Raw genomic sequence first — 22,365 nt, 5'->3', positions numbered from 1 at the left:
TTAAGAATATTTTTTAAATCTCATTAGCTCGTTGTTCAGCAGTTGAATACATGTAGGTAAGGACAGTGGTCTGTGTGAATCGAATGCAGCCAGCTGGACTCTAGGCAAGGCCAGCTGGAGGAGGGTCTCTGGGGACTGGGGGAGTCAAATGCAGCAGAGTGGATGAAGCTGAACCTCTCAATATTCTTTAAAGAAAAAGGTTTTCTTAATGCAGCACAGAGGAAGGCTGGCATGAATGGCAGAGATGGGTGCAACAGGCAGTGTGGTCAGACAAAGAGAGGTGAGCAATCTGAAGGCTTCTCTGAGCAGCAGAGATAACTGCTCAGCAAGAGCTTCTGGGCGTCAGCTGGAGGGGGAAGCACTCGAAGTGGCTTCCTGGTCGCCAGGGCAGAAGAGGAGGCCCATTAGGTCCTTTGCAGATCAGGCAAGGAAGAAGGCTATGTTGCTTTCCAAAAGCAGTGGAAAAAGTCCTTTTGAATCCCTAAAGCCCCGGTTTTGAGAAGGATTTGGAATCAAAAAGCTTACAAGTTTGCTTATTTATTGTAAGCATGTTTAAGTGTTTGGCCACTGAGTGCCGTCTTTTTGAAGATGGTTAGTCTGTGTTTTGATGTGTTATTTCAAAGATCTGCCCCTGAGCAGAAAGTGGGATATCAGCAGAAAACCATTTCCAGTATTTCCAGATACTGGAAATAGTCAGTGCAGGGAGAGAGATTAAAATCCAAGCATGTGGATTGCTCATGCTTAAAAACACATGTAAATGCAAGTAATAATTAAATAAAAACTCTTTCGGTTTTCTTTCTGTTAGACATTCCGTCCTGCTGCAATGTTGATAGAAAGATCATCTGATTTTGGAAAAACGTGGCAAGTATATAGGTATTTTGCATATGACTGTGAGAGCTCATTTCCTGGGATTTCAACTGGACCCATGAAGAAAGTGGATGATATCATTTGTGATTCCCGATACTCTGACATTGAACCTTCAACGGAGGGAGAGGTCAGAGAGTTGGGGTTCTTTTTTCCCTACTACAATTATTATGTAGACTTTTTCCATACAAATTTAGATTCCGTTATTTTTAAAGCTGCATTTTTCATTTTACCATTTTTCCTCCAGGTAATATATCGTGTTTTAGATCCTGCTTTTCGAATTGAAGATCCATACAGTCCAAGGATTCAAAGTATGTATGCAGTTGCCTTCCAGACTCATTTGAAAGCATTTCTGTACTTAAACCACAAATAAAGCCATGTATTAACCCCAGTAACAGTTTTGAAATCATGTGAATACATTTGTGGTATGGCTTCTTTCATGTCAGACGGTGACATGCTGTGAAATAATGATGTGTTGCCATCTCAAGTGATTGCTCTTACGTGCATCATTGTAGTTGGTCTTTTTCTTAATTGATCAGGGATTTATTTTCATTAAAGACACCCTCTCCCCAAAATACATGCAGTTGCAGAGAGAAACCTTGGGACGCGATTCCATAATTTTACAGAATTCAGAAAGCAAAGAAATGGAACTACAAGGGAATTTGGATCGTTTTCGATGATTCTATGATTTTACATTTTTAGCTAAAGTCAAGGGGGTGGGGTTTTATTTGTTAGAACACCTGAGTCATGAGTTTGGAACAGCTGGCCTTGGTAGCACCCTGTGGCTGGACCAGTTCAAAGGTAGAGGGATCTGTTGCTGAGCATGGCTCAGAGAAAAACCTCTTTGGGGCATTTGGCTTGAGTAGGGAACTGCAGTGATTTGCCTTAAACTTGACCTCTGATTTAATATGCATTCTCAGTTTCAGTTCATGTCCTTCAGCATAAAACTAACTGGAGCAGAAGAAAATATCTGCCACAGAATAGCGTCTGCTAGTTGCTGTATCAGTTGAATGTTTGCGGTTTTTTTTAACCAACATTTTAAGGGAGAAACTCTCCTTTTATGGGCTTGAAGTGCTTTTTAAGCCTAGTTTCAAGGCTATAAGAAATTAGGATTCATAATATCAAAGTGAACATGTAGCCAAAATTAATTACTGTGATACTGTCCTGCCATGGATTATCCATTGAGAACTACTTTGTATTTGGCCAGTGATGGGGTGTTGCTTCTTTCAACAAAATGTAACTAATTCTGTTTGCTAGGAAAGTTGGGCTTAGAAGAATTATTTCTGTCTTGATTTGAACTAAGATTTTTTTTTTTTCCAAAGGGCTTGTAATTCTTAAAGCTTCTGGTCCACTTGTCAGCAGTTTCTTAGTATCGGGTCCTTGCCCGTCTTGCATTATATAAAGCCCCAAAGAACCAGTGTCTTTTTGGTGGTACTGTTGTGTGTACCTTTGATATTTATGTTTGTATCTGTTTATGTATAATAAAATAGAGTAGTATTTTTAATTAAGCTCAAACTCGTACAGTGATTAACCTGTAGTAAAATAATGTTTGGATTTTTTTTTTTCATTTGAGAGTGTGATGTGTAGCATGTGAGTATTGAGATTAAATCTGATCTATTCTCATAGGAAGTATGCTTGGAAAGTCACTCCTCGCTTCCTCCCATTCAGTGCAGTACCTGGTAAATGATTCTAGACCGCATTTGTTGTGGTTTTTTGTGTGTCCCCTGCAGATCTATTAAAGATCACAAATCTGAGAGTCAAATTCACCAAACTGCACACGCTGGGAGATAATCTCTTGGACTCTAGAATGGAGATCAGAGAGAAGTACTACTATGCCATCTATGACATGGTGGTTCGTGGGAACTGCTTCTGCTATGGACATGCCAGTGAGTGTGCGCCAGTGGATGGCTTTAACGAAGAAGTGGAAGGAATGGTAAATATTCACACTTTTCTGCAGAAAGCTGTGCCTGTCTGTGCCTCTTTTGATTTAAACACAAATTTAAAGATGATACTTTCTCCTCAATCCCCAGCATTGAAACTATTCCTCCTCAGCAAAGGTTCTGTCATTATTGATGTTCATCAAGCACAGAGAGCTCAGATGAGGTGAAAATTGTTCTAACATTCCTTTTCTAATTATATTAAAGACTTGATGAAATTAAAAGACAGGAATGCAGAAAGGGAGTGTATGGGGCCAGATGAGTGTGTGGGTTGAATTGGTTACCCTAAAATTGAACAGAATAGAGGCATCAAAGAATAAAACACCTTTGTGACTCATACATGACCTCCATTTGTATTGATTATCAGCTGAGAAGTGGAGGCTGTAGCCCTAATTAACAGCAGGATCTGAAGGAAAATCCTGCTGCCCAAGTTGTACACTGCTGCCCAAGTGCCACATCCCTTCTGGGTTCTGTTTTTCCCCATGATTTTTGCCTGACAAGCAGTAGTAGCACCCCCGTTAATGAGTGAGTTATTAACTAGATGAAAATGTGGAGGCATACAGGGAGGTTGTGTGGGCTGTCCCAGGGGCTGCAGGGTGCCGGTGAGCAGGTGTACTGCATTGCCCTGCATTTTTGGTGAGTGCCTCCACCTGAGCAGCAGCAAGACTGGCTTTGCCCTTAAAATCATGGCTCCAGTGCTGGTAGTCCCTGTTGTCTATGGCAGCAGCTGTCACAAAATCACTGGTTGTCTGTTTAGTGCTTGTTCTGTACATGTCAAAGGCAGAATCTGGGGTTGGTGGATAAAATACATCCAAACTGTCTGTTGTCTTTGATTTGAGAACCAAAGTAGGGCTGGAAAGAAGGTGCTGGGCTAGTGACTGCTAACTAGATGCATGTTAATAGCTAATTAACAGCTAATAAATAGCTAACTTTTAGGTCCAAGAGGCTTTTGTGATTATTGGGGGGGAACTGTGCTCTCCTTGTGTCTGAAAACATTTATTCAGGCATTAGTTCTGGTAAGGAAAGGACAAATTTGTATGAGGACGTTCTTACCTCAGCAGGTAAAGGACACTTCTGTGGCCCTTTATGTCTCCCTACATGCACTGACATGTATTAAAGTCTCCAAAAGTATATCCTTTATGTACTAGCTATATTTTGCCTTACTCAGAGCATGCTGGGTTTTTTTCCCTGCTTGTTTTATAACCATCTGTATTACTTCTCTTTTTTGTTGCTTCAATGACAGGTCCATGGGCACTGCATGTGCAGACACAATACCAAGGGGTTAAACTGTGAACAGTGCTTGGATTTCTACCATGACTTACCCTGGCGACCTGCGGAAGGCCGCAATAGTAACGCATGCAAAAGTGAGTTTGAATAAAATGCAGAACTGGATCTGGTGTGAGCATTGCACACTGTTACTTGGGAACTTGTGACAATACATGAAAGTTCTGCCTGTTCTTCAGTTGACGCTGGCGTGTCTTTTCTGCTGACTTGCATCTCCCCTAGGACCAGACTCTTACTTTGTTTTCTGTCTTTGTCACAGAGTGTAACTGTAATGGCCACTCCAGCCAGTGCCACTTTGACATGGCTGTGTACATGACAACGGGGAACACCAGTGGGGGAGTGTGTGACGACTGCCAGCACAACACCATAGGACGCAACTGCGAGCAGTGCAAGCCCTTCTACTTCCAGCACCCAGAGAGAGATCTGAGGGACCCCGATGTCTGTGAGCGTAAGTGCAGTCACACTCCTTGGGTGGAAATGGCACGGAATCCTGACCATGCCTCCACCCCAGGGCTTTCCCTGGAGAATTTGGGATTTACTGGCCTTCTTTTGGCTCCTGAACAAAGATCCTTAAGGGAAGGTTGTCTTGAAGGTCTTGGGCAAGCCTGGCTGGGTTTTATCTTCTGTTCAAGAATCAGGAAGTTTATGTGGTCATTACTTATTCAACCCCTGCCATGTCTAATACTTGCACGAATGATACACTCTCTACACCACAGCTGAGTTCAAATAAGTCAGTGTGAGGCCTGGCCTTTCCTTTTGAAGCAGTTAATAAAACACATGCGATTCTTCCTTCTTAGCTTGTGACTGTGACCCAGCTGGCTCCCAGAATGGTGGCATCTGTGACCGCTACACTGATTTCTCCACCGGCCTCATCGCCGGACAATGCCGCTGTAAATTATTTGTTGAAGGGGAACGTTGTGACCTCTGCAAAGAAGGTTTCTATGGCCTGAGTGCCGATGACCCAGTGGGCTGTCAGTGTAAGTAGAAACATATGTTCCTTTATGTGTGATCAAAAGCTCTTTGAGGAGCTGTTAGAGCTGGGAGAAGCTGGTTTGTGGGGTGGGTTTCTTTATTCCTTTGTTTTGTGTTCTTGCTAAGAAAAAACATTCCTGTAGGTTTGCCATAGCTTGGAGTCCACCCACCCTTAAAACTCAGTTCCCTTCCAATGTATTTGGTGGAAATAGCAGAATCCTCCTAATTTGTTTTCAGTTATAAGTCTCTAAGCCAGGGAAGTTTTAGTGGGATGGGTGGTGGGCAAAGTGTGCAATTAATCTCTGTCCTGGGGAATCCAGGGGAAGCTTTAATGTAAATATTTAATCTGGATACTGTCTAAAATGTAATTCAAAACCTCTGTTTTGACCTGCTTATTTGTATTTCCCAATTTAGCTTGTGCATGTAATCCTCTGGGTACCCACCCCGGGGGGAATCCTTGTGATTCTGAGACGGGAAACTGCTATTGTAAACGCCTGGTTACAGGAAAGCAGTGCAGTGACTGCCTGGTACGTAGCTTATAATCAAATAAATGAGGAGATGCTGGTGTGAGGGAGGCTGGCATGTGGAAAGCATGGAGTAAGGTGCTTGCTGCTGTCTCTGCCTGCCTGTGAGCGAGCACCTGGCAGTCAGACTGGAGCAGGCACCTTGGAGTGTCAGGAGCCATGATGCATGCAGTGTTATGGGGAGCTGGGAGGCACATCAAGGCAGACAAAAGCATCCATATTAATTCCTTGGTCTGTAAGGAGGGAGACATTAGGATTCCTGTAGTGCTTGCTCTGTGAAAACAAAGGATCTGGGGCAGATCTGCTGGAGCCGTCTCTGGGGTGAAAGATGAAACGGTCAGAGAAGCAGTGTTAGCAAAACCAAATCGCTTTCTATACAGGCCATTATTTGAGGCAGGGGTTATTTCATACACATATGTTTCCATTTAGTGTTTATGTGTGCTGGAGTGTTGTAGAAACACGCTGTCAGATAATTGAATGTTTGTATAAACACTGGCAGGCTGTCTTATCTAACAGTGAACTACATGGAAAAGCTGAGCAAGGCTGCCTGTCCAACAAGCAAGTTGCAGAGTAGCAGCCCTGCAGGGGTATCAGCCTATACAAAGTCCCACTGGCCCACACATGGATCTTTGCTGTGGTGTGATGTGCTCGGCTGTGATTATCCAAGCCCTTCATGGGTCAGGAGCCAAAGTGGTGTAAATGGTGCAGTAGGAGTGAGGTCTCTGAGCTTGGGTCCTCCTGAGTCTTGCTTTTAAAGCTAGGTGGGTTTTCTTCTCAAGCCCTTGAGATGGTTGACAAGGTGAAGGGGAGCTAGTGGGGAAGCTGTGTTGGTGGTTGTGGGGGACCCACAACCAGGGGAGCAGGGTTCATGGGTTGGGGACAGTCTTGTGTAGCTTATGCTGAGTATTTTGAAACGTGCTTTTGGGGTAGATGAGGTTAAATTGGCAGCAGTTACAGTGCTGGTGATGTTTCCTCTGGCAGCCTGAGCACTGGGGCCTGAGCAATGACATGGATGGATGTCGGCCATGCGACTGCGACCAGGGAGGAGCGCTGAACAACAAGTGAGTCTCAGCCTGGTTACTTTCTTGTAATCATCCACCCCAGTGAGTTCCACTTCATTTGCAACCACAACATCCAATGCTCAATGTGCTCTGGAGGAGGATGTCGGGGACCATCTTTTTGCTCCAGAAAGTGGCAGGTCTTGATTGCAGCAAGGAGTGACAGAGGCATCTGATTCTTCTCCATGCTGAGCAGCCTCCATTTGTGCCACTGGTACAGATGAACACATGAAACTTTTTAATGCAGCTTTGCCTTTGGTCAGCCAGGGTGGGAGCTAGCCATGGGTGGAGCTTTGCCTTGGCCATAACCCGGGGTATGGTCCATGTCAAAGCTTTGCCTCACAGGATTAATGCAGGAATCAGGCAGTGACATAGGCCTGGTTCTTGGTTTGCTCTCAAACTGGTCCTTTGGCAAGTCTGTCTGTTTGTCTAGCAGTGCTGAGGGCAGCACACTGGCAGCACTGTACTGCCGCATTGCCCTAGGGGTGCAGTGTGGGGTGGGATGCAGAGCTGGAAATGCCTATTGGGAAGGTGGAGATTTTTCAGAGAAGTGTGTAGTTTTGAAGGTGCATCCATCAGTAAGAGCATGGAAAGTGCTGGCTTAAATGCCTTGTCAGAGGGGTGCTGAGCAGCCAGACTGCTCCTCCGACCACAGCAGTTTTCTGTGCATTAGGTGCATGTCTGACCCCAGGTTTTTCAGGAGCAGCAGCATGCTCCTTCACTCTCTTTCCTCCTGCCTTTCCTTTCACAAATCCTTTGAAACATCCTGCTTTTGTCCAAAGCCACAGAAGTTTCCCAAGGGGGTAGATGAACTGTTTTCCCGCCGACCCACCAGACCACACCGGGGCAGTTTGGGACTGGTCCCAATGTAACTCCTGCGGACACCACTTCTGCAGCAGGGAGTGCCATGGGAACACCCTCCAGGCTGTCTCTCCCCTTGCTCCTCAGTGAATTATGACCCCTTCCTTAGCAGACAGTGGTGTGGTTGCTGGTGATTAGTTACTCCTCCATGCTTGCTCCCTGCTTACTTACTCTGCACAGCTGCCCCAGCACAGCCACTTCCAGATGTTTGGGGCACGGCTCAGCAAGGCTTTGCAGCATCTTTCCCATGCACTGAGCCCAGTGATTGCAAAACCTCGTGGGGAGGGGGACATGCAATGTCCTGGCGTGGGCAGGGGCCAGCTGTGCTTTTCTCCAGCTGCAGGAGAGCCTCAAAGCTCAGCTGCAGCCTCACTCTCTAACCTAAGTGGGAAGGGGAAGTTTTGCCCTACCCAGGGCTCCTCTCAGCTGCTGAATTGCTGCCTCCTGGCTCTGGTTCAGGGTGTGGGATGCAGCACTTGGCACAGCTGCACCTCACCCAAAATTCATCCCCCTCTGTGCTGTAACCATCCTCATCCCCGGAGGGGAGGCTTCCCAGCTCCCCTTCTGGGACACCTGGGGCACTTCTGGAATCTGAAAGTGAATCTCTGTAATTTCAGAAATGGTTTTAGTTAAAAATTACTCTTAGCATGGGGGCTTAAGAAGCCTGGAGATTTTCCATGGACATGAGAGGGGTTTGACTTTGGAAAGTGTTCCTAAATTGCACTCAGATTTAAAGAAAAGGGCATATTTTGGTGGACCAAAAAACCTTTGTATGAAAACAATGTGCCCGAGGGTTCTTTATAATGTGGGGCAGACTCTCTGGGGACAATAAAACCACCAAAAGGCAGTCTGGGGGTAGAGCTGTATTGAGAAAAGGAAATGGCCCATCATGAAGGAAGTGGAACTGCTGTACGTCACCCTGGACAGATGTTCTGCATGCCCCAGAGATGGCTCTGTGTGTCCCAAGTCTTTGTGTTTGTCCTACTTTAAAGCAGTCAGGTGTGGTTTTCCCCTGTGTATAGCTGCTGGTGGGTGACCTCTGAGGATGCACTTTGCAGCATACAAGAGCATACAATGTGCCAGGACATGCAGGGTCACGCATGCTCTTGCTTTGCATGAGCCCAGACAAACAGATATGCTGCTTGCGTGGCCTGCAAGCCTGGAGCTGAAGGCTGCCCTTGGCTCACAGGACAGACATGCCTCTTGACTATGACTGTGGTAACAAGTGAAGCTCTCCTAAGACTGCTGTCTGACCCTCGGGAACTGCCTGTATCCATAGCATGAAATCCTCTCTTCATTCAAATAGAGGAAACCACATGAAAGCTGCCTACTGGAAAAGGTCCCTGGTGTATGCTCATTCCCAGCCTGAGCCTAGGAGTTGTTTGGGAGAATAATAGTTGGGTTGAACCATTTTAGCAGTGCAGATGATCCAGCTGCAAGCCTGAGAACATCCTGTGTCTAGACACAGCTGTGTCCAGAAGGGCTTCTCCTGTGTCCTAAGACGTCAAAGCGGAAGATAGCTCTAGTACTGTCTTAGCATAACCAAAATGTGTTGTAAATTCATTGCTCTTCCATTTTAGCTGCTCGAGTCAATCTGGCCAATGTGAATGCCGGCCCCACATGTTTGGACGTCAGTGCAACCAGGTGGAGCCTGGCTATTACTTCATTTCACTCGATCATTACATCTACGAGGCAGAGGAAGCCAGCTTGGGTCCCGTGAGTAGCAGTTTTAATGGGCTGGTGTTTCTGGACAGCAGCTGTGGGACAGTTCTTTCACCGTTTGGGTGTTGGAAGCATCTGTTTCATACCCTGAGTGTTTTGCAATTAAAATGTGGAAAACAATAGTGAATTGTATCAGAAAACCATCAACCTGTAGCTCTTCAATCTTAGTATTGATAAATAGTGTGGTAATTTAAGGGGGGAAACTGCCATTTTTCTTTCTAAACCCATTTCTTTGATCATGACCATACAGTTAGTTTCCTGTCAGAATCCTTCTTTGTCCCCCACTGTGTCAGCTCACCACACCCACTTCTCCTTCCCCTCTTATCTCCAGAGCCCTGGGAGACTGACACTGGCTCTTCCTTTTGGTGGCACTGAAACTGGAAGGGAACAAAGCACACATAAGCACATTGCCACAGCTTTTAGAGTTTCTGTACATCAGTAACATTTCTTTTATTAATAGCTAAAACCATACTTGATTGTGCATAAAACTGGTAGGTGAGGTTGTCTCTGGCTAGTTCTTCCACCAGCATGGTTCATCAGGGTCTCCATCTCTTTCTATTCACCACTGCACAGCCTTGCTTTTAATTCATTACTAGCAGCAAGGTGATTACATCAATTATTTCTGCCTCCAGCAAAGAGTCAGGGAGATGAGATAATGGCTCCTCTAAAAGCAGCAGATGTCTGTCTGTCTGCCTGCATCTGGGGCACCTGGTCCTAATTTATTTCTTTAAGGCAAAATGCAGCCGCTTTGCAGTTTCAGACAAGGCAGATTTTTGCTCTCCAGTAACTGCAGAGAGTGAAGACAGTGCAGAGCACAAGTTGAGCTGCAGCAGAGGACATGTGAGCTGGCACAGGGAATTTGGTGCATTTGTGCCTCCTTGACTGGAGAGGTGGTACCCAAAACCTTGCCAAGGCTCAGGGATGGAGGATCCTGGCGTGAAAACCAGCCTTGCTAAGCAAAGTGAGGGGATGTGTTGCTAGTTCGCATTCTGAAAGCTTCAGAACAAGCCATTTTAAATAACGCCAGTACTGAAGACCCTCCTCAGAAATCTGGTGGCAGACTGAAAACTGAATCCCCAGGCAGGGGCCCAGCACAAGATAAAATTAAGTGGCACAGGGCACAGAGTTGCAGGGATTTTCAGGTGGTGCCAAGACTCCATGCTCCCCACAGCTGCATACCCTCACTCACATCTCACCTGCCACCCTATCTAGGGTGCTCCAACCCTTTGTGCAAAGCCAAAGGGTAAAAACTTATAGCCAAGCTCTCTTCAAAGAGTGTGAGAATACATGAGAGGATATCCTGAGGTGATATATGTGTATATATGTAGTCATTTCCTTATATTTTATCCCTCTCTACTGAAGCAACTTCCTTAGGAATGCACAGGATGTTCTGTGGAGAGAACTATGCATGGATGCAGATACATTTAAATGGGAAGTTAAAGCACTGTACAACTCTCTGTTGTCTTTTTCCTTTCCTTTGCTTTATATAAAAAGTAGCACACAAAAACCTAGCACTTCAGACTGAAAGGAGTGACCACATATTCATTTGACTATTAAATATCTAACAATTATTAGGATCTCTTGTTATTTAGTGACACCCTGCTTGTGGTGGCCATGAACTGCTTTCCAAATGTTATCCTGAGCAGTGGTTTGGTTTGGAGCAGCCTGCTGCAATCAGGAAGTAATTGACACTCGACTTGGGCAATTAACAGAGCAGTTACATACCACTGCAGTAAATCCTGCTGCTGCAAGTATGATGTGAAAGGTCTTATGGTGAACAAGATGTTGTAGCTGGTGTATTAATTACTCACAGCAAGTTTTTAAATTTAATTCTTCACCATAACAGGAATAGATGAACACTGTAGTGTTGTTTTATCTTTCTTGCTTTTTGTATATTGTTAAGTGGAAGGGCAACGGTGTGCACACATATGGGTTTAAAAGAGAGTTCATGTTCTCTGGGATGCAAACAATGGATGCCGTGATCCAGAAGTAATCCATCAGCAGAACTTATCACTTACATACTCCTATGGGACTCACAAATTTAATGTATCGGTATGAAGTCTCTGTTCCCTGTTTCTGTAGGGAGTAAACATAATAGAGCGTCAGTACACGCCAGATCGCACACCATCATGGACAGGCATAGGATTTGTAAGAGTCCCTGAGGGGGCATACCTGGAATTCTATGTCAACAACATCCCCTACTCCATGGAGTACGATATCCTGATCCGCTACGAGCCGCAGGTAGGTCTGTGAGTATGGGCATTACTGTGTCCCAGCAAGTGCTGGCTGTCCCAGGTGCATGACTCACAGGAGCCTGGAGCTTCCAGGAGTCATCAGGACTCTAAGGCAAGGATGGTTGCTCAGTTAAATATCTGAAATGTGTGAAAATCCAAGGAGACGTTGACTATTGCTGGTATTGTTTGCTTCACAGTTTCATTTATTACTGCGTTGTTTCAGCACCTGTTTAATGAGCAAATTAAAAAGTGACGACTCCTATCAGGACAGGTTAGAGTATAAATTTAGCATCAGTCAGACACCCTTCTAATGGGTAAAAAACTATCTTATGTACCTTAGGAGACAAATTGTGTGTCTTAGATGTTGAATGCTGGCAGCCAGGAGTTTGCAAGCAGTTTGGTTTTGCCTAAGGATAATTTGCAGGGTGAAGGGAAAGAGAAAAAAAACCCAGCTCCTTATCTAGAGCTTGACAGCAATTGACTGCAATGAAAGATGCAGTATCCAGAGGTGGGGGGAGAGGAGGTCACTAAAGCCCTGCTGATGCCATGCTGCAGATGGGGCTGCTGCTGGCCTACACCTAGAAAACAAAGGGAGGGAGAGAGGCTGTCGTGTTGGCTGATGACCAAGGGCACTTGGCTTGTCTTAAGCCAACCCTTCAGCTTGTGGATGCCCCATTGATGCTACAGCCAGCCCCATCCTCCTTGAAGCACACTGACCACCCTGTCTGTGTACACGTTTTTCTTGGCCTGAGCTCTGGATGCTCCCAGGAGCTTACAGCCATTGCTTGATGGTGATCACCCTTTTTATTCCCCAGTTGCCAGATCAGTGGGAAAAAGCTGTGATCAGCGTCTCACGCCCGGGCAGGATTCCCACAGGTAGCCGCTGTGGCAATACTGTTCCTGATGATGATAATCAAGTTGTCTCACTGTCACCCGGCTCCAGGTCAGTAAAGCTGGTTGGGCTGAAAGGAAAAACAAAACATTTAAAATACTGAAACAGCAATATCACGTTTTCAGCTTGCCGTGGCCTCCATGAACATGGATGAAATGTCATTTCAAGTGGGTTATAAAAACATATTCAGCACTGTATCTGTAGTCTTAAAACTTTAAGGTTTATTCTCATTTTCTGATGTATTTTGTTCAATGTAAAGAGTGGGGAGTGTTTGCACAGCCTGTGAGTGAACATGGGTATGACTCTTTACCTTGCCGATAAGCTTTTCCTGTTCTGACTTGCACAAGGCTTCAGACTGCCTCTCTCACATCATAGCTTTTGTTCTGCCTGGTCTTGGCTGCTTTCCGTTATCTCGATTGCTTTATAGGGCCACCTGAAATGCTTTATGGTGCTGGACGTTTGAAGTAAGAATTGTTTCCTGTTCCTAATCCAGATACGTTGTTCTTCCACGGCCTGTCTGCTTTGAGAAGGGGCTGAATTACACCATCCGTCTGGAACTGTCCCAGTACTCCTCGGTGGATACAGAGACAGAGAGCCCGTACACACTGATTGACTCTGTGAGCAGAAATTATTTCAGGGGTGCTCTGGGGTAAAAGTGTATTTAAAAGCCAGAAAGTTTGCATCTCCTCTGGCATCCAAAATCCAAAGTAATATTTTACAGCGTTGTTGCTTATGGCTGAAGCCAGACTGTAACTGAACAATATAAAGCAGCATAGGCTTCTTCAGTCTCAAAGTATGGGGGTTCTGCTAAGAGGCTTTTACTGTATTTTACAGGACTGCAACTAGTTCCCCAGACCTATAGTTTCTTTGAGGGGGTTAATGTGTGCCATGTATGTCATGAATGTCAACTTCAGTCTTTTTCTTTTGAATGGATAAAATACAGATTTGGTGAGAATTTGGTAGATACCAGAACTGTTTCACCAAAAACTAGAGAAATATCATCACCTCCCTTCCAAATTCTATTTGGCTATTTGCTTTTTGGATGAAAAAGGATGATAGGAAGCAGGATAATACTGAAATCGCACAGTTTTGGTGGAGGTTATTTATAATAGTGACACTTTGTCATTGTAAAATTGTTTTGTAGCTTGTTCTCATGCCATACTGCAAATCACTGGACATATTCACAGTGGGAGGCTCAGGCGAAGATGTGGTCACAAACAGTGCTTGGGAAACTTTCCAAAGATACCGGTGTCTGGAAAACAGCAGGAGTGTTGTGAAAACCCCCATGACAGATGTCTGCAAGAACATCATATTCAGCATTTCTGCACTTTTACACGAGACCGCATTATGTACGTAGCCATGAAGTTGTAGGGCAAACTGTGCCTGGAAGCTGGATGGAGCTTGCAGGCAGAGTGGTTTGCATGGTGAAGGCGTGTGAATGGGCTGAGGCAGGTGAGTCATGTCCTGTGCCACAGTACTTACTCCCCCCAATGCTTTTCTCCACTCAGCCTGCCAGTGTGATCCACAGGGCTCCCTAAGTTCAGTGTGTGACCCCAGCGGAGGACAGTGCCAGTGTCGTCCCAATGTTGTTGGAAGACAGTGTGACAGATGTGCCCCTGGCACCTTTGGGTTCGGGCCAAGTGGATGTCGACGTACGTTAAGCCCTTGGCTCTGGGCTCTGCTCTGGTCAGGGCCCTGTGTTTAGGGCTTGCTGTGGAATTGCAACTCCTCTCCCTCTCTCCTTGCAGCATGCGAGTGCCATGTCCGAGGCTCTTACAATGCCTTCTGCGATGCGGAGACAGGCCAGTGCCACTGCTTCCCCGGGGTGTATGGGCGGCAGTGCGACCGCTGCCTGCCTGGCTTCTGGGGCTTCCCTAGCTGCCAGCCCTGCCACTGCAATGGCCACGCTGATGACTGTAACCCATACACCGGGGAGTGCCTGAGCTGCCGGGACCACACGGCAGGACACAACTGTGAGAGGTACAGCTGCCCCCTCCTTCCCCACAGCAGAATGGGTGCAGGAGCTGTTCCCCTCCAGTACTGGTACTCAGGCAGGTGTAAAGCCACATGGGAAGTCCCTGGATCCAGGAGCCAGAGCAGTGCTGGTGGTCTTGGAGGAGGATGGGAACGGGGACAACCCTCTCCCTGACTGCTGCCCTGCACCTCCCAGCAGCAAATGTTGCAGGACCCCAGGGCTTCAGAGAGGTTTTCTCCATTGCAAGCCTGCCTTGCATCTCCTCCTCATACGCTGACAGCAGCCAGACAAATTTGCCTTTGTGGGCACAGCTACTTGGAGTGTGAGTGGCATGGGGGAGCCATAAGGGTGTTTCTGGCTTTTGGTTCTTCACAGTGGTTGAAAACCTGAGCATATTTAGAGCAAGGCTGCAGTCTGTTTGCCTGCAGTCCCCTGCATGCTATGAACCCCACTGTGCAGGTGCCAGGCTGGCTACTATGGAGACCCCGTCCTGGGATCAGGCGACCACTGCCGCCCCTGCCTTTGTCCTGACGGCCCCGAGAGTGGACGCCAGTTTGCCAGCAGCTGTTACCAGGATCCAGTCACGCTGCAAGTCGTGTGTGTCTGTAGCATGGGATACATAGGTACTGCGTGGGTGCATGAAGGGGGGCTGGTTGGGTTGAACCTCCCCATGAGAAGGGATCCAGCATCACTGTGTTGCTGCTGGAGGCTAGCAGCACTTGGAAGGTGCCAGGGCAGAGCAGGTTGTATGAACCTCATCCTCGTCACCATGGTGGTTGGCAAAGGCGGACAGGACAGCAGTGGAACCAAGAGGATGTGTGTGCTGACAGCACCGCCTCTGTTGCTTTGAGCATTAGCCAATTAACGCCCACCCCCCATTAATGGCCTTTGTCTTGCCTCAGTCTTGCCATTTATGGGGCCGGCCGCTAGCGAGCCGTGATGGTAATTCCCACTGTGCCTGTTTGTTCAAACAGGCAGTCGATGTGATGAATGTGCGTCTGGCTTCTTTGGGAGCCCCGATGAGGTTGGCGGCGCCTGCCAGCCGTGCCAGTGCAACAACAACATCGACACTACTGACCCGGAGGCCTGCGACAAGAAGACGGGAACGTGCATGAAGTGCCTGTATCACACAGAGGGTGAAAACTGCCACCTCTGCAGACAGGGCTATTACGGGAGTGCCCTGCAGCAGGACTGCAGAAGTGAGTGGGGAGACAGTAGCCACAACCCCTCCACCAGCCATGAGCAGTTCAGTGGCTGCCTCAACTCTTCTGCTGGGGGACATTTCGGGTGGAGGGGAAACCTCATTACTTCCAGCTAGCATTGTGTGCCACTGCCCTGGAGTAGGGCCCCTGGCTGGGAGAGGAGTCCTTTACATTTGACAGGGAGAGCAATGACAGCATTTACATGTGCTTTTGCAGGAGGGGGGGTTCTTGCCTTCTTGTTTGCATCTTCTTCAGAGATGGGGTTGGCGGGGTGAGGGCTTGGCTTTTGTCTACACCAGTATCCCTGCGGATCTAGCTGGACAGTGCTAGCCAAAACTAGGCAGTGTGGAGGCAGACCCTCCTCTCCCTCAGCACCAGGCACAGCCTGGCAGGGCAGATGGGTTGCTGGGTGGGTGAACAGAGCCCTGCTCTGCTTGACGGGCCGCTGGCCACTCCAACCAGATCCACCACTGTAGCCAGCTGACAGGATCTGGTCAGGCTTAGGCTTTGGTAGAATATCAAAGGAGGAAAGAAGAGGAGGAAGACTGGGCTGCTTGAACAAGAGGCTCCTGTCGCCTGCTTTGTGCTTGGGCAGAAGCTATAGAGATGGCCAGCCTGGGACATCAGGAGTATTCTAGTACTGACAGGCAGTAGCATCAGCTGCCATGCTCTTCCCTCACAGAGTGCGTCTGCAACTACTTGGGCACTGTGCGGGAGGACTGCGAGGGCTCAGAGAGCTGCCGGTGCGAGGCAGCCACAGGGCAGTGCCGGTGCCTCCCCAACGTGGTGGGGCAGACCTGCGACCGCTGTGCCCCACACACATGGAGGCTGGCCAGCGGCACCGGGTGCGAGCAGTGTGACTGCGACCCTGCGCGCTCCCTCGGTCCTGCCTGTAATGAGGTGAGGGGAGTGTGAGGCACACTCTGACCGCCTGGCCTTTGCTCTGGTGCCGGGCTGAGCTGCTGAGGGGTCACATCTCCTGTTTCATTGTCTTTGGCAGTTCTCAGGGCAGTGCCAGTGCATGCCAGGCTTTGGAGGCCGGACCTGCCGCGAGTGCCAGGAGCTTTTCTGGGGTGACCCAGCCGTGGAGTGCCGAGGTGAGTCCAACCCCAGTGCCTGCTCCGCCTGCTCCACCTGGAGATAACCCAGTGGGCTGTGGTTACCCTCTGTGTGCTGGGACACTTCTGGGAGCAGCCCCTCCAGTGACCCCCGTCAGTGTCCACACAAACTTTGGGAATGATGGAGAAGGCATGGCGGGGTCTGTCCCTGCAGTTTTAGTGTCTCTAGGGATGGGATCAGCAGGAGCCTGGCCTGGCGCTTGCCTGGTTTACATTATTTCTTGTAGGACTCTTATCTGGGGAGAGACTTTTTAGCTGGGCTTGTTGTGATAGGACGAGGGGTGATGGCTTTAAACTTAAAGAGGGGAGATTCAGGCTGGATGTGAGGAGAAAATTCTTTACAATAAGGGTGGTAAAGTATTGACACAGGTTGTCCAGAGACATGGTAGATGCACCATGATCCTGATGCAACCTGATCTAGTTGAGGATGTCCCTGCTCATTGCAGGGGGTTGGACTAGATGACTTTTGAAGGTCCCTTCCAACCCAAACTGTTCTATGATTCTATTCTGATTATTTAGAAACAAACACCCCTATTTAGAAACTAACTCTTCTTTAACTGTTATGTAGCAGTCCTGTCAGGTAAGCCACTGTGGTAAGAAAACTATAGCGCAAGTGCTCGGGTTGGAGAATCGATCTGGAAACCAGTTTCCTTTGCCTTTTGGTTGTACATAGTGGAAGACCACTGTCTCCTCCTGTGTCTTGTCAGGGAGACTGGGTCTGAAGAAGTAAGGTTTTTGGTTTAGTAGGCTTTCCTTATGTTGTGGTTTAACCCCAACCAACAACTCAGCCCCACACAGACTCTTGTTTGCTCCCCCTGGGTGGGATGGGGGAGACAATCAGAAGGGTAAAAGTGCAAAAACTCGTGGGTTGAGATGAAGGCAGTTTAACAGGTAAAGCAAAAGCTGCACAAGCAAAGCAAAACCAGGAATTCATTCACCACTTCCCATGGGCAGGCAGGTGTTCAGCCGTCTCCAGGACAGCAGGGCTCCATCACACGTAGCAGTTACTTGGGCAGACAAACACCATCACTACAAATGTCCCGCCTTCCTTCTTCTTCCCCACCTTTACATGCTGAGCATGACTCCGTAGGGTGTGGGATATCCCTGGGGTCAGTTGGGCTCAGCTGTCCCGGCTGTGTCCCCTCCCAGCTCCTTGTGCACCCCCAGCCTGCTCGCTGGTGGGGTGGTGTGAGGAGCAGAAAAGGCCTTGGCTCTGTGTAAGCACTGCTCAGCATTAGGTAGAACACCCTTGTGTTATCAGCACTGTTTTCAGCACAGTTCCAAATCATAGCCCCATACTATGCTGTGAATCTACTATGCAAAAAATTAATTCTGCCCCAGACAAAACCAGTGTACGTTATATTTCAGATGAAAATAAAGGAGCTAGTAGAGACCATGCAGTGTGTTAGCCATAGCTACGTGCCGCAAAGCAGAGCACCATGAAGTTGCTTGTTTAGAAAACTGGACGCTCTCTGTCCTTTCATTCTAAACAAGTCTGTTCATTAGCTGGAAAAGAAACTTCAACACTGTCCAGACCAGAACAAACTTGTGGCTCTGATCTGTTCAAATAGGAACCTTTGCCAGGAGGGTTTGCAATAGATTAAGGTATTTTTTCCTACGGGGAGGAATGTGCTTGCTGTGATCTTTAATAAATCGCTTACAATAGAGATACCTTAGAGGCCATTATCTAACCAGATAGGCAGGTCACAGCTACTTGGTTAATGCAGCAGATGAAAGGAGTGGGGAATTGTCCCAGTTTCTGAGTACATATTGGATTTCTTGGGGCGAGGCAGCCTTTCGGGGAGGCTGTGTGTGTTCTGGCATGGTGCGGGTCACTGACCCTGCTGGCTCTGCAGCAGCAATTGTCTCTTGGTATCAGCTGTCTCCATCAGGGTTTATTGATGAAGTCCATCTGCATACCTAATCATCAGGATTCTGCAGCATACCAGCATTTCTGGTCTCTCATGGAGTTTCTGCTGGCTTTTGAGCATGTGAAAACCTTTTTTAATATTTCTGAAACAGAGGATATATTCTTCTGAGCCTGTTTTTTACCATGCAAGCTCTACACTTTACTTCCAACCTGCTGCTTCTTCTGCCAGGAGACTCACTTGGGTGGAAATGCAGATTTTCCTTCAGGATTGCATCTGAGGCAGGTGGAGAGAGCTGGTGCCAAGCTGGTGCTAATCCATTGCACCCTGTGGCACAGTGCTTCAGATGGGCTCCAAATATGCATTTGCTTGTGGCGCATATCCAGCTCCATGGTGCTGTGTGGTGGAGTCAGTGCCTCCTGCCTTGTCTGTCATCCTTCCTCATCAGGGAGAGAAGCAACTGACTTCTCAGCCCTCATTTAGTCCCAGTGAGTGGAGGGGTGATGTTCAGGTTGGCAGATATGCAGCTACCACATAGGCAGGCAGCCACTCTGAGTGGTAAGCAGTTTGCAGGTGAACTGAAAAACTGTGCCATTTAAGGGGTTATAGAGCAATACCCATGGAATACAGGTTAAATGTGGCCTGTGACCAAGGTGAAGCTAGAACTGAGATGGGGATTCATCACAAAGAAGTTAGCTCCAGTTGCAGGGGGACACATGGACTCCTGGCCATGGCATTTGCTACCTGCCCTTGGCAGCATGCTCATGCTGGCCCAAGCAGCCAGTACGGCCACGTTTTGTGGTGTGCTCAGGAAGAAAATTCGAACTGATCTGTGTGGGAAGTAGAAGAGCTTTGAACTGGGTTAGTATGGAGTGTCTTCACTGTGAGCACCAGGCTGATAAGGAGGTGTGGACGTCAGTCCCAATGACTCCAGGGCGGGACTTTCCACTGGCCAGAGCACATGGTTTCTGCTCAAAGTTGGAAATTGCAGGGTAAGTCACTCAAGAGGCAATAATGTATGATCCCCTCACAAGAGGTCTTCAGGCTGTTGGCACTAAGAGACATGAGCTTCTCCTGAGAATTGGGAACTGTACTGCCCATGTTGCTGTGACAGCCTTAACAGATTTTTTAATTATAAAAGAAAAGATGAGGTCTTGTGAACACAAGTGCCTGCAAATAATAGCTATATGGAGATGTTCTAAATGGCCCATCTAGGGAGCCACATGGGTTTCCAGGCGCTTGCAGCAACACCGAGCTGTGGATGTGGTGCAGAGGTCCCAGCACACTGTGCTGGAAACCAGTCTCCAGGGTATGCTTCCCTGCCATCCCATCCTTGTCGGTGGCAGTGACTATTGCTTGCTGCTGCCCGTGACTTGTGTTCTAGAAATTGTAAGATCAGAGATGGTGAAGCGGAACCCCAGATAGGCAGGGTTTTGCATCTGGTCTGGGTACTTTGATTTACAGTCTGTGCTCCCTGTGGTGGAGAGAAAGTGTCACCACACTCTTCTCTGTGTGGGTCACTGAGACCACACTGCTGGGGCAAGCTAAGGTGGGCGACTTCCTTTGGGGAGCATCTCAACCCCACAGGACTGGGTATGCCCCCACCACCCACAGATGTTCACTGGGAATTACACACCACAGTCTGTAGGACTGGGTCTTCAGAAACTGCTTATCTTGTGCTTTAAAAAAGCACAAGGCTTACTCAGTTAATTTAACATAAAGTGTGAAACAAGCATAGAGGATGGGGAAAGCATGTCTCTCTTTGCCTCATCCAGGTCCCTAAGAGGATTACAGTGAGAGGAGCTATGCTGTGAGACTCACCTGCTCGGGGGAGCAGTGCCGGCCCCTTCTGGCTCTTGCTTCAGTTACGAGCTATATGCAGCTCTGCATGAGCCACACATGAACGTGTGTGTGTGCATAAGAAGCCTTGCTAAGGTAGTAGTAGGATTTCAAATGTCATGAAACTCTAGTCTCCCAGGCATTCTGCTGGAGGTTTTCCAAAGCGTGGCAACCAGAGTGCAGGACTCTGCATGCTCAGCTCTGAGCCAGCTTCAGCCCACAAAGCACATTTCTGGCAGGAGGCTCCAGGCTCCCAGGAAGCCTCAGAGATACAGTGTGGTTCTACATGCAGCTCAGACTGTAGAATATCTACTGTATCTTGTACAGTAGATACCTGAAATATATGTGTTTCATATAATATAAAGGAGGTGGCAGTTTTACTATCATTACTGTTTTAATGAATTGAACAAACAAAATGGAGCACAGTTAGTGAAAGGTACGGTGTGAGACTGAAAGTTAGGTTGTATTGCTATATCCCCTTTTCAAGAAGCATACCTGTATTACTGTTTTTCTGTGTTGAACTTGAGTATCTTGTCGTAAAAAAAAAAACAGACTTTAACTGAACTAAAATGAAAAAAGTCATGTTTTTATCCAATACTCATTGCAGATGTTGCAGAAAGTTGATTTTCTCAGTTTTTTGTCTTTGCGATGTACCTGGTGCCAGAATATCTGTTCTGTGAAAATTACCCCATTGCCATTTAAGAATAGGCTTTGTAGTCTTAATTTAACACCTGGGTCTTAAGCTAGTCATGTAGGCTGCTTTTATAAATGTTTATGGTTTGGAGAGAAGGATTAGCAGGTTTTTTTTTCCTTCTGTCATAAGCGTCTAAAGGAAGTTGGACAAATTCTACACTAAAGAAAATATGATTTTTCACTTTGAATTTCAGTATTTCAATTGACCAATTGTGGTCTTAAAATACTGTAATCTACAATGATAGTTCCCCCAAAATTGCCCTTTTGGCAAGGTCTGCTAACATGTTACAGTGCAGCACAACTTGAGTAATTCTAGGCTGGGATCTTAACACTTGTGCTGCAAATCACAACACTGAGGAGTCAGCAGTATGCTTATGGGGTCATCTGAATCAGTAGCTGGTTATTCTGAAGAAATTCACTAGCTCTGCAGAACTTCCCACCTTACAAATTGCTGGATGGTTTTTTCATCATAGTGCCTCGCTACCACTGGGAACCGATGCCAGAAAATCATATCTGAACAAACCCTTTGTTTTCTTCTCTGTGGAGGAGTTAAACATTTGATGCTTTCCATCTCCAATCTCAAGCTGTAAAGAAAATATTTCTGCAAAAATGACCTGTTCTGTGTAGGATGATGCAGGAAGCTTGCTTGTTCCTAGCATCCTGCAATAACGCATGAAACACTGAGACTGATCTTCAAACAGCCTTTTCAGTATCCATTTTATCATCTCAGCTGTCCTATCAGCTACTCGGACACAAATGAAGAGGTATGCAAATATGCTACGTATTAAATTACAGTTGTTTAAATGGAAGTGAGTTCTAAATACTTAAAATCAGAGGGAAAGGTAACAGCTGTCAGAGTAAGTGAAAGATAAAGCGGTTCATAGACACATAGCAAACCATATGAGCTAGTCATCTACTTTAGAATTTCCCCCCTTATGTCTCTCTAAGACTACATTCAGTAAACATGTATGAGTGTTACTTGTATCTTAAAGATCAGGAAAAATTACTGAAAGAGAAACGCATTGATCAAGGTGGTATAAAAATTAGCCATGGATACTCTGTGTGTGTACGTACATACTGCATATTCATTTACAAACAAATGCAGCTACAGTCTTTTATACTCATAAGCTGATAATCAGCAGAGCCTGACTGAATTTGGCTAGATAATTTTCCTGTCAAAAAAGAGATTTCACTTAAGTCAAAGTACGCTGCAAGAGAATGTCTGATTGAGTTAAACACTTGATTAAAGAAAGCAATACATCCAGTTCCAAAATGACATTTCAAACCAGAAACCGATTGTTTAATTTAATAAATGGTCCCTT

The 22,365-nt window shown here is 46.8% G+C and overlaps 1 protein-coding gene and 1 long non-coding RNA gene across 2 annotated transcripts in view; one reads left to right on the top strand and one right to left on the bottom strand.

The window, feature by feature from the left end:
* Positions 1 to 22,365, top strand: part of LAMB1 (laminin subunit beta 1) — a 44,438-nt gene that overhangs the window by 5,911 nt on the left and 16,162 nt on the right. The window contains exons 5-23 of the mRNA XM_057417786.1: positions 806 to 994; positions 1,112 to 1,175; positions 2,595 to 2,797; positions 4,045 to 4,165; positions 4,345 to 4,533; positions 4,883 to 5,062; positions 5,472 to 5,584; positions 6,563 to 6,642; positions 9,081 to 9,216; positions 11,305 to 11,463; positions 12,272 to 12,399; positions 12,842 to 12,965; positions 13,493 to 13,697; positions 13,857 to 14,000; positions 14,097 to 14,328; positions 14,783 to 14,946; positions 15,298 to 15,522; positions 16,208 to 16,425; positions 16,526 to 16,622. Of these exons, the coding sequence (XP_057273769.1) occupies positions 806 to 994; positions 1,112 to 1,175; positions 2,595 to 2,797; positions 4,045 to 4,165; positions 4,345 to 4,533; positions 4,883 to 5,062; positions 5,472 to 5,584; positions 6,563 to 6,642; positions 9,081 to 9,216; positions 11,305 to 11,463; positions 12,272 to 12,399; positions 12,842 to 12,965; positions 13,493 to 13,697; positions 13,857 to 14,000; positions 14,097 to 14,328; positions 14,783 to 14,946; positions 15,298 to 15,522; positions 16,208 to 16,425; positions 16,526 to 16,622 (2,971 nt within the window). The remainder of the gene's footprint in view (positions 1 to 805; positions 995 to 1,111; positions 1,176 to 2,594; positions 2,798 to 4,044; positions 4,166 to 4,344; positions 4,534 to 4,882; positions 5,063 to 5,471; positions 5,585 to 6,562; positions 6,643 to 9,080; positions 9,217 to 11,304; positions 11,464 to 12,271; positions 12,400 to 12,841; positions 12,966 to 13,492; positions 13,698 to 13,856; positions 14,001 to 14,096; positions 14,329 to 14,782; positions 14,947 to 15,297; positions 15,523 to 16,207; positions 16,426 to 16,525; positions 16,623 to 22,365) is intronic.
* LOC130603776 (uncharacterized) lies at positions 11,472 to 12,823 on the bottom strand. Its single transcript, XR_008973281.1, has 3 exons — positions 12,659 to 12,823; positions 12,233 to 12,418; positions 11,472 to 12,034 (listed from the first exon to the last, which is right to left on the bottom strand). It is a non-coding gene; the product is annotated as an uncharacterized LOC130603776 (long non-coding RNA).

Source organism: Pezoporus wallicus, unplaced genomic scaffold (genome assembly GCF_028554395.1).
Source record: "Pezoporus wallicus isolate ANWC-B61680 ecotype Strahan unplaced genomic scaffold, APGP_CSIRO_Pwel_v1 contig_5542, whole genome shotgun sequence".
NCBI lineage: Eukaryota > Metazoa > Chordata > Aves > Psittaciformes > Psittacidae > Pezoporus > Pezoporus wallicus.
This window is presented reverse-complemented; position numbering and strand designations above follow the sequence as displayed.